Source organism: Gadus chalcogrammus, chromosome 16, assembly GCF_026213295.1.
Source record: "Gadus chalcogrammus isolate NIFS_2021 chromosome 16, NIFS_Gcha_1.0, whole genome shotgun sequence".
NCBI lineage: Eukaryota > Metazoa > Chordata > Actinopteri > Gadiformes > Gadidae > Gadus > Gadus chalcogrammus.
The window spans coordinates 19593614-19608865 of NC_079427.1; the positions used below are offsets into that span (position 1 = coordinate 19593614).

General features: G+C 46.0%; 1 protein-coding gene across 1 annotated transcript in view; it reads left to right on the forward strand.

Annotated features, from left to right (window-relative positions):
• The window catches only part of ankrd13b (ankyrin repeat domain 13B), a 32436-nt gene extending 17184 nt beyond the window's left edge, over positions 1–15252 (forward strand). The window contains exons 6-15 of the mRNA XM_056612339.1: positions 1308–1596; positions 3620–3686; positions 5413–5494; positions 6600–6661; positions 9429–9565; positions 10949–11106; positions 11595–11789; positions 12468–12634; positions 13696–13772; positions 14967–15252. Of these exons, the coding sequence (XP_056468314.1) occupies positions 1308–1596; positions 3620–3686; positions 5413–5494; positions 6600–6661; positions 9429–9565; positions 10949–11106; positions 11595–11789; positions 12468–12634; positions 13696–13772; positions 14967–15168 (1436 nt within the window). The 3' untranslated portion in view covers positions 15169–15252. The remainder of the gene's footprint in view (positions 1–1307; positions 1597–3619; positions 3687–5412; positions 5495–6599; positions 6662–9428; positions 9566–10948; positions 11107–11594; positions 11790–12467; positions 12635–13695; positions 13773–14966) is intronic.

A 15252-nucleotide genomic window follows, 5' to 3' on the forward strand; every position in this document is an offset into this window, starting at 1 on the left:
ATGGAGACACGAAGGCAGATATTGTGTGTGTGTGTGTGTGTGTGTGTGTGTGTGTGTGTGTGTGCGTGTGTGTGTGTGTGTGTGTGTGTGTGTGTGTGTGTGTGTGTGTGTGTGTGTGTGTGTGTGTGTGTGAGTTGGAGTGGTACTCCATGTTTTCTTTTTCTGTCAGAGGGCCTCTCCCTTTTCAAAATCTGAATGTCCGTCCTTCCTTTCTCTCTTCTCTTGGGCCCTGCGGCTGACAAAGAAAATTGTCTTTCCAGTACTTTCCAGCATGATATCATCTGCTCTCATCTGCTCTCTCTCTCTCTCTCTCTCTCTCTCTCTCTCTCTCTCTCTCTCTCTCTTACTCTCTCTCTCTCTCTCTCTCTCTCTCTCTCTCTCTCTCTCTCTCTCTCTCTCTCTCTCTCTCTCTCTCATTAATATAATTTTCCTCAAGTTACTTTGCCACAATTGCACAATTTTCCGCTTTTGATTCTCTGACTGTCTCTCATTATCCTCTATTAACACCCACCCCCCATCTCTTCCATAATTCTCTCCATATTTATATTCTATAACAAACGCCCCCCCCTCTCTCTTGAGGTTCAGATGTGTCTGTCTTCTATCTGTCTGCTGTCAGTCACAGGCTAGACCCCCAAGCCCATATCCCCCAAGTGATCTGCTATCCACCCCCTTAAGTGTGTGTGTGTGTGTGTGTGGTCTGTATGATTGTGTGTGTGTGTGTGTGTGTGTGTGTGTGTGTGTGTGTGTGTGTGTGTGTGTGTGTGTGTGTGTGTGTGTGTGTGTGTGTGTGTGTGTGTGTGTGTGTGTGTGTGTGTGTGGTGAGGAGAATTCCAGAGGGCCGGATGGAGGCTAGTTTACTCAGCTCATGTTTTTGTCTGCAACTTACTTACTTTCTTTGTTGTCTTTTTGTCTCTTTCTTTCTTTCTTTCTTTCATATTATATTGCCTTTTTGGCTTATGGGCTCACCAATATACTCACACCTCAATGTCTCTGTTTACCCCTCTCCCGATCCCTCCCCACCCTGTCTTTGTCTCTCATCCCTCCCCACCTCCTACCCGTCTTCCTCTCTCTCTCTCGTCCCTCCACCCTTCTTCCCTGTCTCTCTCTCTCTCTCTCGACCATACACCCTCCTACCCTGTCCCTCTCTCTCATCCCTCCACCCTCCTACCCTGTCCCTCTCTCTCATCCCTCCACCCTCCTACCCTGTCTGTCTCTCTCATCCCTCCACCCTCCTACCCTGTCCCTCTCTCTCATCCCTCCACCGTCCTACCCTGTTTCCCCCATCTCTCTCCTCTCGTTCACTCCAGACTCCAAGGCGGAGGTGATGGAGGTGGACCATGACAGACAGCTGGTGTTCAGTGAGACCCTCTCCCTTTCCTCCCTGGCCGCGCCAACCCCGGTCACGGCCCCTAACCCCACCACCGGAAACTTAAACATCGGCGTGGGCGCCAACGGCTCCAGGGGGACAGGCTGCAGTACCGCCAGCGGCCTCGGGTTGCTGGGGGCACTGCAGCCCAGCGAGGAGCAGGTAGCTGCCAGGCTGTCCGCTCCCGTGGTCACCACCCAGCTGGACACGCGCAACATCGCCTTCGAGAGGTCAGAGCCACGCTGATGTAACGGGTGCTTCTTAAAGGCCAGCGTTGAATTTACTTTGGATGGAGGGAGCCCGGCGGCTCATACGAATGCAGTGGCAAACTCAATGTAGTGTGAATGTTCAGGCAAGGCAAGGGGAAGGTTGGAAGACTTTAGGTCTCGATGTTGGTTTTGTGTCCAACACAAACCCGTAAACTCTCTCTACTCTAGGGTGAGAGCGTGAGAATGCAGAAAAGTAAAGTAAAGAAAAATGCTCAAAAAGAAAGAATAGTCTAGGCATCAAGATGGTGGAGTTTGTTATAGATTGTGAGAGCAACCCATCCATTAGCTCGACACCGTAATCCTTCAAGTGGATAAACAACACTGTCTTTTGAGAAGGAGAAAGAGACAAGCCAAGAAGACAGCAACCGAAAATAAAACTGGTCGTGGGCGTTGGGTGAAAGAGAGTGAGAGCAAGAGAAAGAGAGAGTGAGTGAACACTGCTTACAGTGGTGTCAAGCGATACAGACAGAGAGTGAGATAGGTGTGCACAGACAAATGGCTTTTAGCCGTTGAGTGATTGATAACAGGTAGAGCAATGGGCTGTGGCGCAAGAGATAGAGAGAGGGAGAGAGAGGGAGAGAGAGAAAGAGAGGGTGGGTGGGAGAGTGAAAGAAAAGTATTTGATGGAAGGACTCTATCTGGAAAGAGAGCTTGGCACACAAAAGACCAAGATGAGGTGAATCCCCAATAGAATGGGGTGTGAGCGTGTATGTGTTAGTGTGTATATGTGTGTGTTTTTGTGTCTGTGTATATGCGGAGCAAGAGAGGGTGAAAGCTAAGGTTATACCGAGGAACATGATGGATCGATGAAAGAGAGAAAAAGACAGGACGTGGGGATGGTAAAAACTGAAGATAGAGAGAGAGCAAGAGAGAGGGAGGGAGAGGGAGCCCTTCTTTGGGAAACTGAGTAACCATCTTTCAGTCACATCTCTCCCCCTCTCTCTCTCCCTATCCTTCTCTCTCCCCCTCTCTCTCTCCCTATCTCTCTCTCTCCCTATTCCTCTCTCTCACATGCTCTCTCTCTCTCACTCACACGCTCTCACGCTCTCTCACGCTCTCTCTCTCCCTCTCTCTCTCTCTCTCTCTCTCTCTCTCTCTCTCTCTCTCTATCTCCCTCTCCCTCCCTCCCTCTCCCTCTCCCTCTCTCCCTCTCTCTCTCTCTCCCCCTCTCTCTCTCTCTCTCTCTCTCTCTCTCTCTCTCTCTCTCTCTCTCTCTCTCTCTCTCTCTCTCTCTCTCTCTCTCTCTCTCTCTCTCTCTCTCATTCTCTCATACAACACCTCCAAGGTGTCACCTCTGCTCATTGTCCCTTGCTCAGCACTTCTGCAGACACGTCGCAAAAGAAAAGTAATACCGTACGATGTAGTGGAGCAAGGAGGCCCCGTGTGGTCGAAGCAGCGGTGAGTGATCTGTGAAACTCGTGTTCTCAGATCAATGTCGGCCGCTGCTGCTGTTGCTAAAAAGAAAGATTGACGTTCAACGTCAAGAGCAAAAGGAAAGGAATGAAAACGGAAAAGCGTTTGCTTGTGGACACAGACTAGAGAGTTGAAGACGTGTGTTTGACCTGACAGCGGTGGACGGTGTAGTCCGTGATGTAGCCCTTGCCGTAGCCTAGCGCGGCGCCTACTTAATCGTAGATTGAACTGTTCATCCTCACTGAACACCAGCGGGGCAGAGGCAGGGCAAATCGCGAAGCAATCGCTGTCTGAGCAGAAAGTCCACTCTATCATGAATGAGGAGGAGAAGGGGTAGGGAAAAGGGGGAGGGGCCATCGGATCATTTATTGACATCAGTGTGTTTTTAATAACGGCCATGGCGCGTCGCTGCGGCCCGGCAGCTCTCTGTTTCACTGATGTTTTGACGCGTTATACACGTTGTCATCCGGGTCCGTGGCCCAGTGTGTGGTGGTCGGAATGATGAGGATATTAATGTGATTTGAAAAGAGTTGATGCTGAGTTGAGGTTTGTTTTTGTTTTTTCGTGGTAGGAACAAGACGGGCATCCTGGGCTGGAGGAGTGAGAAGACAGAGCTGGTGAACGGATATGAAACCAAGGTGCGCCATGATGACTCACAGTGCGCAGGTTATCCCTACTGATGTCATCACCGGTCCTAGCTAGGTCATGTGACACACTGTCGCTATAACACTGTATTATAAACCTAAAGTCCAGTTAAAGCTCTAATATTGTTTTGTTTCGTTAGACACTCTATCTTTAGCCTTATGTCCAGTTAAAACTGTAGTGTTCTTTTGTTTTGTTTGACATTCTGTCTTTAACCTAATGTCCAGTTAAAGCTCTAGTGTTCTTTTGTTTTGTTGGACACTCCGTGTGTTTACCAAATTTCCATTTAAAACTGTTCTCTTAATCAAAATGACCATCTGGTTCATCATTATTAACAATGCCGAAGAGAAGGGAGGCACTAAAAGCCCTATGGTTAATCTCAACGAGTAAAATCATACTTCTGGCATGTCTGTGCAGTGCGGTGCTTCCTAGCACAACTCCAGAACGGGTGTGATTGGGTGTTTCAACAATCTGAGTGATGGAAAGTCTCCAAACCCCAATCGAAATGTATGAACACTTTCTATTTTGAAGGTGTCAAAGTTGGCGAGCAGCTAGGCGCTATCTCTTTGCAGACACACTTTGATTTTAATAGCGCCCGGGCTGCTCCTGCTTTTCTTCCTAAAAGATGAGCCTCTTTCCGGGGAATGGGTGGGGGAGCATGGCGTTGGTCGCCCTGGACAATGTGTCACAGGAGGCTTTAAGAGCACTGGCGACAGCCACTCCGGTCGAACAGACAGGGTCGTGGGAGATGAAGCCATTTCCCGCATCATTGATTTACAGTTACACATATAAACAGACAGCTCTCTGGAGGACACAGCTAGGAGGGGACTTTGGCAATTCAAAAAGTTTAATGTCTTTATTGTCATATATTCCCTTAAAATTATTCAAACCCGTTTCACTTCTACTTTCAGCTCTCTTTGGTGGTCCACACATAGTTCGGAGTGACACTTTCAATACTACTTGACTCAATCTACTGAATAATCCATCACAGATTTATGCTAATGAAATCTCATCCCGTGGTGGCATACATTGAGTTCAGAATTAGATCCCTCACCTTTTGCTTCACAGTTCAAATTGATTCCCATTTAGAATCACCGGGTTGATTAAGTTGTGTCCGGGAGAAGGTGAACCAAAGTGAAGGCTGCAATGAAGAAGTATCTTGAATATAATTGGGTTTAAACCAATAAACCCAATTGACTTGACTGGAAATCGAATTGTTTGAATATAATAAAGTGTGGTTTTGATCTAGGCACCAAAATACAGTATGAGGTTTCTTTAATGTAAGGAATTAACGCTTATGAAGGGGCGTCCCGAGATTGGAAACTCATTTCGGGCCGGGTGGTGATGCTTACCATTAAGTACATCATTCTCAATAAGGTCACACTCCGGAGAGGTTTACTGGGCTTATCCTACTGTTACCAACAGTTATGATTTAAGTTCCTTTTATCTATATTATTCCACTGCGCTTTGAGCATATGGCATTTGTGTTGTCAAAAGAACATCTGTTCGAGTCGTATTTGATAGCTGTTGTTAGTGTGTGTAGCATTGATGTGAAACGTTTAAAAGACAAGGAGTGTGCCATTATCGAAAGGTACTACACATCCTATCGTTGACCAATCAGAATAGAATATTAAACAATGCTGCTGGGTAATCGTTTTATTTGATTTTCATTCATTTTTTAATGGTCTTAATTTGAAATCCATTTTTTTTCATTCTCCCAAGGTGTTTGGAGCGTCCAACGTGGAGCTAATAACCAGGACCAGAACTGACCACCTGTCGGACCAGAATAAGACCAAGACCAAAGGTTTGCAGGACACATTCTCAGCACTAGTCTGCTGCACTTCAGTTGACACCATTACGTCACGTCACTTCCCCGATGACCGTTCCCCTCCACTGTCAACACTTCCACGTCACGCTAGAAATAAATTGAATTCCCAATTACAAAGCTTTATAATAAAACCATCAACACCAAATGAGACCAACAAACTGAAATAAATTTGGAGCGCTTCCTCTAAAACGACCTGATGAATATAAATGTGGCAGGCGGCCGACCCACTCCCACTCATCCAGTAGCGGTGGAGGAGGTGGCTCCTTCTCTGCTTCAGATCAATCAGAACCCATTAGTGGGGCTCCTGCCTCTCCCCGTCCCCGGGCTGCTGCTGTCAACCAGCATCAGGCCTCACAGGGCCCTCTTGGGGGGCGGCGGGGGTGAGGGTCGCGGTGATCTGGGATCCAGCAGTCCGACTATGTTGTGGCAGGACTTCTGGTGGGATACGGCACGGAGCCTGGGCCAGAAACAAAAAACCAAAGCAGGCCTCCTTGTTCCCTGTTTCGTCACTGAGATACTTTACTGAAGAAAAACAATTTGCGCGAGGAAGGGGGGGAATAAAGCTTTCAGAAGGCGAGTGTTTTTCAACAGCGGCTAGACTGACACAGATTGATTTGGAACCTTCACAGACACTTTGCAGTTTACTGCTGCTGGTTGTGTTTGTGTCCACCATTACAGATCCCAGCCTCCAGAACATGATAGGTCCAAACAAATATGAGGGGAAAGAGAGTGAAACACCCCCTTCACCCAGATGAGAGCTCTTTAGATGAATATCTAACATCTGACTGCAGACCAGCTCATATCTGGTAGACTAGCGTCCTGAGGCCCCTCAGTCCTGTTCTGCTCTACAACTGCAACTGGGTTATCTTCAAAATAGTAAAATTAATCTATTTGAAAGTTGCTTTAGTTGCAGTGAAACTCATGCTGTGGTTTTCAATATCTGATAAATGCCGTTAGCTTCATTACGTACATTGGATAGTGAGATCCCTATGAAGCATGCATATATGAATGGATCATTTATAATGTAGTTCTCTCTAAACATCGTTGTGTCTGTGTGCATTTGTGTGTTTCTTTTCCTCAGGGAAGACACCCCTGCAGAACTTCTTAGGTATTGCTGAGCAACACGTTGGACCAAACAATGGGGTTAGTACACCATGCACGTTTTCAATGCAAACCTAACTTGATTCATTAACAAACACCAAAAAAGAATGTGATCTAGTTGTTTGAGCTGTTGATGTTGCATTGTATCAATATCACAAGCATCGCATTACAGTGTAACCCTATTCATTGGATGAAATTACTTGATTATTATTAGGTTTAAGCACAAAAAATGCAAGGCCCCTAAGTTATTTTTCAGTTTCACCTATTGGCACCTTTTATATTGCGGATTTTGAGGCGTCAAGCACCGATGGTGCACGCAACCTATTGTTATTGCTGATTTTTTTTTATTATGCTGCCAAATTCGCTTATTTGGCATGTTCCCCTGGCACACTTTTTCCAAATTGTCCAGATTTGCCGACAGCAGTCCCAAACAGCCCAATCTAAAAATAGGACTATTCTACTAATCTCTACCTAGGGCTAAAGTCCCAACCAATAGGTGATAGTTGCAACATAACAACATATATATATATATACATATATATATATATATATACATAGGCTTTTATCGCGCGATTAACGCAATTATTTTATTAAAAAAAGGATGCCAATGTTGTTATCAATAAAAAAACATTTGCACAAGGCAAGCCGATGCACTTCTCCATGTTGATAAGAGCATTCAAATGAGAACAATTAATGGGACAAAGAAATCAAGGGATATTTAGCATAGAAAAAACATTTGTGATTAATCGCGATTGCTCGTGATTAATTGTGAGTTAACTATGACATTAATGCGATTAATCGCGATTAATTATTTGAATTGCTTAACAGCACTAATATATAGGCCTATATATTCTTATTAGGGCCTAAGATATGCCAGGCTTTGCTCTAAGCATCAAGGTGCCTTTCCCATCTCCTCCCAAGCCAATTGCCCAATTCGCACCAATCCAACTCTAATTCAGTCCCGATCTCCCTCAGAATGAACAACATAAAAACTGTTCTGAAACCCTAAACGGTATGGCCTCCAGGGACTCAAATGTAATGTTCGCGAACGCCACTTTGACAGAAGCAGACTTACAACCTGAACATCCTATTCACACCACATTCAGGTACCATGTCTAAGCCTTCTCAAGAGGGGACAGGAGATGAGCCACAACGTCCCGCTGGGGCCACTATAATGCTCCTATTCACTAAAATGGCCACAGTTGCTAGCCCGAATCTTCAGTTTAAGCGGAACCTATTTTGGGACGGTTGAGGGTCAAGGATCTAATTGGTCACGTGAGAAGATGCCGCTTGCCCCAAAAAGACAGCCCTAAAATGTGTTCAATGAGCTTCGAGGAGCCAAAATTGTTGTTAGCTTTAGCCAGTCATCATCCAGATTAATCAGGATAATAATAATCGGGCCATCGGGGGTGCTTCATTCATCTGACAAATAGTGTACCTTTAATGCAGCCATACCCTACAGACTATCATCTAAAGGCAAACATTTTATATCATACAGTATTGTAGGTCTCCTTTAGCCCAATATCCCACAGGCCAATTGTTTTTAATGTATTCCAATTACCGCAGCTTATTTTTGGCATTTGACAATTTTACATAAATCTAGCTTTGTTGGATAATCTGGAGCCTAATTAGTACAAGTTATCAAAAGATTTCTGAAATCTGCTGCTGCAGCCAAAAATGCTTTTCAGCACACGACTGCATTAAATGGAAATAGCCATAGCTCCCCAACGAAATCTGCAATGTTCAAATCGGCACCCCATTTTACGTTTCAAAAAAATAAATCATTTATTACATTTGATCCTACATGGACCCGATTTAATCCACTCAAACCAGACAGTGTGAGAGCCAGAGAAAATGAAAAGAAACGACTTAGTGTGGAGAAAACGCCAACTTCTCAAACATGGACTGATTTCCCCTAATCTTTCTGACCGCCCAATGGCTCATTAGTTCGAGCATATGGTGTCTATTCCAGAGGTTTATGGTTAAATTCCGCTCCGTACCTCACCCTACACCTGTCAATGTTATTATCTCAATGTTCCAAAAAAGGCATTGTCTGAAAAAAGGCTTACCTTAGAGTAAACGACAAAACAACTAAAACATGTAACGATGTCCGTCGCCAGCTCTGCGAGTAGAGAACAGGCCTGCCTGGCCAATGGTTTCGAATCCCATCCGGTACCCAATATGGTCTGAGGAAACAGCTTGTCAAAGGTCCACTACCAAGCAACGGTCTACTCCCTCCAGCAGTGGTGGCACTGACCTGAGCTCACTTTGGGGCAGTTAGCTAGGTTTATTACTTCCAGCAGTGGGCTCGCTTTGGCTTAATAGGGATTACTATCTCAAACTGTGAGGAAGTTGGCCTAGGTTTGAATACAGCTATATATATCTTTAAGGGACCTCCAGCAGTTCAAGACTGAACTGAATTCATTGGTTCCTTTATTTTCAGGCCGGATCGTTTCCAACTTCTCGCGCATATTGTATAATATTGATCGCTGTGTTCCAGACAAGACATTTTAATCCTATAGGTGTGTGTGTATAAATGCACACATTACCTAGGTCTAAAGATCAACAAGTGCTAGCCGTTGAGTCGGCACGCTCTCAGAGGGCAGCATAGGTTACAGCAGCAGCCTGCCTGGGAGGTGACCTTTACATTTAATCACTCCCTGCTGTTTGATGTCCGCGGCTTGATATTCACAGTATGATATTCACGCTTACGCTTCATTCGCACTCTCTGGCTTTCCTCCACCACCCAAGCCCCACGATTCACCCTTCCACCTACCCTTCACTATCCCCCCTCCCTTGGGTATTGCAGGCCCTGGTGACCCACATGTCGTGTCCGGCCGTAACCAACCCCGCGGCTCTGACGGCAGAGGAGTACTTCAACCCCAGCCTGTCACTGGAGCCCAGGGACATCGGCCACCCCTGCCAGCTCACCACCAAGACACAGAGGTGACCCCGTGTAAACAGCACGCACGTTGTATTATACACTCACACACCCACTCACACTCACCCGAAAAAACACACACACACACACACACACACGCACAAACACACACACACACACACACACACACACACACACACACACACACACACACACACACACACACACACACACACATAGAAACAGACACACACACACTCCCAGAACACACACAAACACACAAACACGCTCTCTCTCACACACACACACACACACACACACACACACACACACACACACACACACACACACACACACACACACACACACACACACACACACACACACACACACACACACTCACTGTCAAGGGCAGGAGAATGCATAGCGGAAAAGAGAACGGTTCAGGGTGAAGAGAAGTGCGGCAGAAAGGTTGATGCAGAGATGCTTCGAAAACACAAATAAACAGAGAGGCATGAATGCAAGCACGCACCCACACACACGCACTCACACACACACACTCACACACGCACCCACAGACACGCACTCAGAGCAGCTGCAGAGGAATCTGAAAGAGAAATCTCCAAATGAACTATCGCTCGATGACTCATACTTCTTGATAGCTCGATTCATGAATAAAAGGACACTAAAGCACCATGCGGAGGCGGTGATAAAAGAAAATGAGTCAGATTGAAGAGAAAACCCAGGAGTAATAATAATAATGATATCTGGCTTATTGGTTTCTTAAAATAGCAAGTTGAATATGTTCCCCTCCACGGGTCTGAGTATGGACTCTCATTCATGACAAGGACCAAGGGATCAATCCATAGAGGGTAAACAACACCAGCTCCTTGTTGGAGCGTCTACACATAGAAGAGTATTTGTTCTTGGAGCCAACCCAGTTTAGATTTCGCACTGTTCTTAACCAGTGTATTCTGTACTTTTAAAAAGACTCGATAGACAACAGACTCCTGCGGTGCATGGTGGCAGGGCATTCTGGAGATAAAGTCTGCCATGAGGGGGTTTAACTACACCCAATCAAACGCCAGCACACTGGCATGGCTTAAACTAGACTCTGCAGCAGCTTGTGAACCTATTGTTAGCAGATGGACCCATCAGCCTTGAACCAATTCATTAATGTCTTTTGGCTGAAGAACAAATAAAATTAATTAAAGAGATAACCACAGCAGCGAAAAACTATACTTTTAACGTCTCCTATCTCATTCATGTGTTAACGTTCTGCCGTTGTACTTTATGTACGTCAAATGCCTTATTATGTTCGTGTGTGTGTGTGTGTGTGTGTGTGTGTGTGTGTGTGTGTGTGTGTGTGTGTGTGTGTGTGTGTGTGTGTGTGTGTGTGTGTGTGTGTGTGTGTGTGTGTGTGTGTGTGTGTGTCGGTGTCTCTGCAGGTTCAAAGCTAAGCTGTGGCTCTGCGAGTCCCATCCTCTGTCTCTGGCGGATCAGGTGGCGCCCATCATCGACCTCATGGCCATCTCCAACGCCCTGTTCGCCAAGCTGCGTGACTTCATCACCCTGCGCCTGCCTCCGGGCTTCCCCGTCAAGATAGGTGAGAGGTGAAGACCCCACAAGGATGTGTGACACCCTTTCTGCTGAAGGATGGATGAACCAAATATAGAGCAGCAGGTCGATTAGTGAAATCGTCCCTGGACGGCCGAAGTGAGGGATTGGGGGATCTGTGATAGAAACCGTGATGTTACACGACTAATCAGAAGGAAACTAGGTCAAGATGGGGAGAAGACTGAACGGGGAACCTTAGGGTTATGTGGACCTAAAATATGGATGAACTGCATTATTCGAATCCCATGCCGTTCTGCACACAAGCCTCACAAACCTTGCACCCACTGGAACAAATTATATAATTTATGTTTCATACCAGGCTCATAGTTTGCAGCACGGGATGCAGGCTTCAACATTTGTGTGATTACAGTGACATGCATGAGAAAACAAGGAGAGTTGTTTGTGTGTTGTGTGTGTGGTGCATGGTCACGCTAGTGTAGTTTGAACAGTGCTTTGCATTCTCTGAACTCGCTACAGAGATCCCCATCTACCACATCCTGAACGCCAGGATCACCTTCAGCAACCTCAACGGCTGTGAGGAGGGGGGGCCGGGGGTCCACGGGGAGCCCGGGGGAGAGCCGGTGGAGGGGGACGGGCAGAGGGACCCCCCCAGCGTCGACACCCCGTCACCGGGCAGCGACTCCTCCAGCGTCTCCAGCTCCAGCTCCACCAGTGAGACTCACACAGCATTATATATCATATCATATTGTTACTCAAATGAAAATAAGGTTACTTCCTGGGACAACACAGATCAAACTAAAGGCAGCAAATGGGTTCTAAAACCTGGCGCACTCATCCGTCCGTGAGAGAGAAAGCCTGAAATAGGAAAAAAAATGGAATATCCAAACCCTGAGAAGGGCTGCTCAGGTGTACCCGCGTCCCCTAACCAGGTGGTCGGCCAAACATAACTTAGGTTACTTTCCAGTATTCAACAAGGATATCAGATTTATCCTGAAACATATGTATAGTGCCTCTTTTCAGAGGAAACCTTTCTGGAAGTCCTGAATGGAATTTGGCATAATCTAGACTACAGTAGTACTCTAATGCATCAACTGCAGGTAAACATATATGTCATTTGAGGGAATCACACTTTGAAGATTGATGATTAAGTATTTTATAAGTATCATTTATGTCTATTTAATCAATACTAAAAATACCTGCATCATCCCAGTTCGCCCCCATTCTAAAACCCTTCCACAACAGTGCTGCCGCATTTTACCACAAAACAAAAAAACATCCTCCCCGCCCTGGGACATCCATAACAACACTCCACACCCAATCACAGCTCCCTCTCTCTCTCTCTCTCTCTGCATATCTCCTGATGCCTGTGCGTGTTGTTTCCCTCCGCAGTGTCGTGCCGTGTCGGGGAGATCCCCCCGTGTGTGTTCGACCCCCCGGCTGGCTACAGCATGCTGGGGGGGAAGCAGAGAGACAGCATGCGAGAGGAGGAGGACGAGGACCTGCTGCAGTTCGCCATCCAGCAGAGCCTGCTGGAGGTGGGCACCGAGTACGACCAGGTAACGCACGCACGCCCGCACGCACGCACGCCCACACGCCCACACGCGCACACGCGCACGCACACGCACGCACGCGCATGCCCACACGCACACACACACGCGCACACACGCACGCCCACAGGCACGCACGTGCACACACGCACGCACGCACGCACACAAACAAAGGTTGATGATAATGGAGGAAGAGTTATTTGCAACACTGTACAATGAGGGGAAAAACGTCAAAGATGTATTAATGCGGTGATCAGCATTACCAACTTTTGATTACGTTGACTAATGCTCTAGTAATCTCTGATTTATTAGGTTTATGTTTATAAAGATGTTTATACCTTCTTACATTGTTTAACAGGGTTTGGGGTTAGGGTTAACCTTACCCCACTAGCCCTTTCAACTATGCTAATGCTTTATAATAATGCTTATCACCAAATTAGTTGTTAATGTTAATTCATGGTTTATTAATATACCACCAGACTTACTACTGTACTGCTGAGGGAAACACCCTTCACATAGGATTCTTTGAAGTTTTAAAGCATAAATAACCGCATACGGATATAATATGATATTTTACTTTCCTCAAAAAAGACTCAAAAAAGCACAAAACATACTGTCCAATACAAAAATCTATATCAAAAAGGAGTTTCTTCAGTAGAGAACATTGAAAAAACTGCTTACTGTTTTGCATGTTGCAGTTATTATGCAGTTGTAGAACTGCGACAGTTGTAAAATGGTGCAATCTTAATTTGAAAAGAGAATGTAGCCAGAGTGTATTTATGTTGTTTTTATGCATTTTGTGCAGTTAGAGGATGTGGGCATTTTTATAGAGCAGAGACAGAGTGCACTCTGTTTGAGAAGGCCTAAACTCCCATTTTAATTGTGTCTCTGTGAATAATATCAAAGGGGTACTCTCTCGTCATACATAATTCATGACAGAATCACTTAGCCTACTCAGAACTCACAGTGTAAATTAAGACTTCACTCTGTCCCATGGACTGTACACACACACAGGATGTTCTTGTTTGAACAGCGCTCTATTTTTCTTTCTGCTTCCTGTTCCTGTGTAGGTGACCATCTGGGAAGCTCTGACCAATAGCAAGCCGGGAGCCCACCCCCTGTCCTGTGATCCCAGCCGTCTGGAGAGGTCAGCTAGTGAAGTTGTATCTACACTTTTTTTTTGTTTAGTTTAGACTGCTTAGATGATATTTCATTATTTTTAATGTATACCTTTCCGATATTCAGACATTTTGTATGGGCATCCTGTCCTCCCGATTCGAATTCCTGCCATTTGAATTATACAGACACACACATCATTCCTGCCGAGCATCAGCACTTCTTTTGACCACAGAACTAAAATTGGTTTCTTTAAAAGCAGCGGAATTATACCCAACATTTTCCAATGAATTATTGTGCCTCAACATAGAGCACTATGCACAACAATAGCGTTCAAAAGAAGATAAAAGCAATCCCTGACTTTTGTGCACAAACTCACAAGCACACACACAGAGACTAGTAATTATGACTGCTGCTGGTCCTCTGGTCCGGCTCTCCGTCATTGTTTTGGTTCTATCCTGTGATTATTTTGTTCCATCGGTGACTCATATCCTCCTCTCCTTCTCTCTGCCCTCTTCTACCCATCCTGCCATTCTTTTCTATGTGTGTGTGTGTGTGTGTGTGTGTGTGTGTGTGTGTGTGTGTGTGTGTGTGTGTGTGTGTGTGTGTGTGTGTGTGTATGTGTGTGTGTGCGCGCGCGCGCGTGCATGTCTGTGTGTGTCGGCTGGAGGACATGAGTGTCATGCTTCCCGTTTAATACCACACTCCTGCGTTTTCTCGCTCTTCCGTCTGATTTCCTCTCCCACCTCTCTCTCCCCCTCTGTTCATCTTCTACGTCTTCTTCCGTTTAATCGTTGTGTGAAATGTCAAATTGAACTACGGCACCGACAGGTTGGCTCTCTTTGTGTATGCTGCGCATACACAAATAGGGCTTGTGCATTTTCTGAGTTTACAATACTCCATTTTGTGATGAGAGTTGTACTACTTTAAACTCCTAAATAATCATTATACACTATAACCTAGGTTATGTCTCGCATGAGAAATATGGTGGCAGTTCAAACACCACGTCCTCCTATAATGACCAATAACTGCCCTGATAAATAACTAAACAATGACCAAAACACCATTACTACCAATAATATTCCTATGCTCGTATACTTCCGAAATGGAGGCGGTCATTGCAATGTGACATGATGATTTACAAGCCCTATAATACATTTAGTATGATATAGTATTCACGTCACACACCAGACCTCGCAACCAGCTTCTCCTCTCCCTCCAATAGGACCCCCCAGCACAAGCCCCGCCCACCGACCAGCCTTTGCTCCACCCCCACCAAGAAGCCGCCAAACAACTGCAGCTACAACGAGCAGCTGCGCATCGCCATGGAGATCTCGGCGAGGGAGCAGGATGCGGCGGAGCACCGCAGGCGGCAAGAGGAGGAGGAGCTTCAGAGGATAATTCAGCTGTCGCTCATGGAAAAATGAGGGCTGATGGCTGGTGGCAGCCTGAGTGGGAGGGGTATGGACACAGGTTCTACGGAGACAGCAGGCGACGGAAGGCAAGGTTTG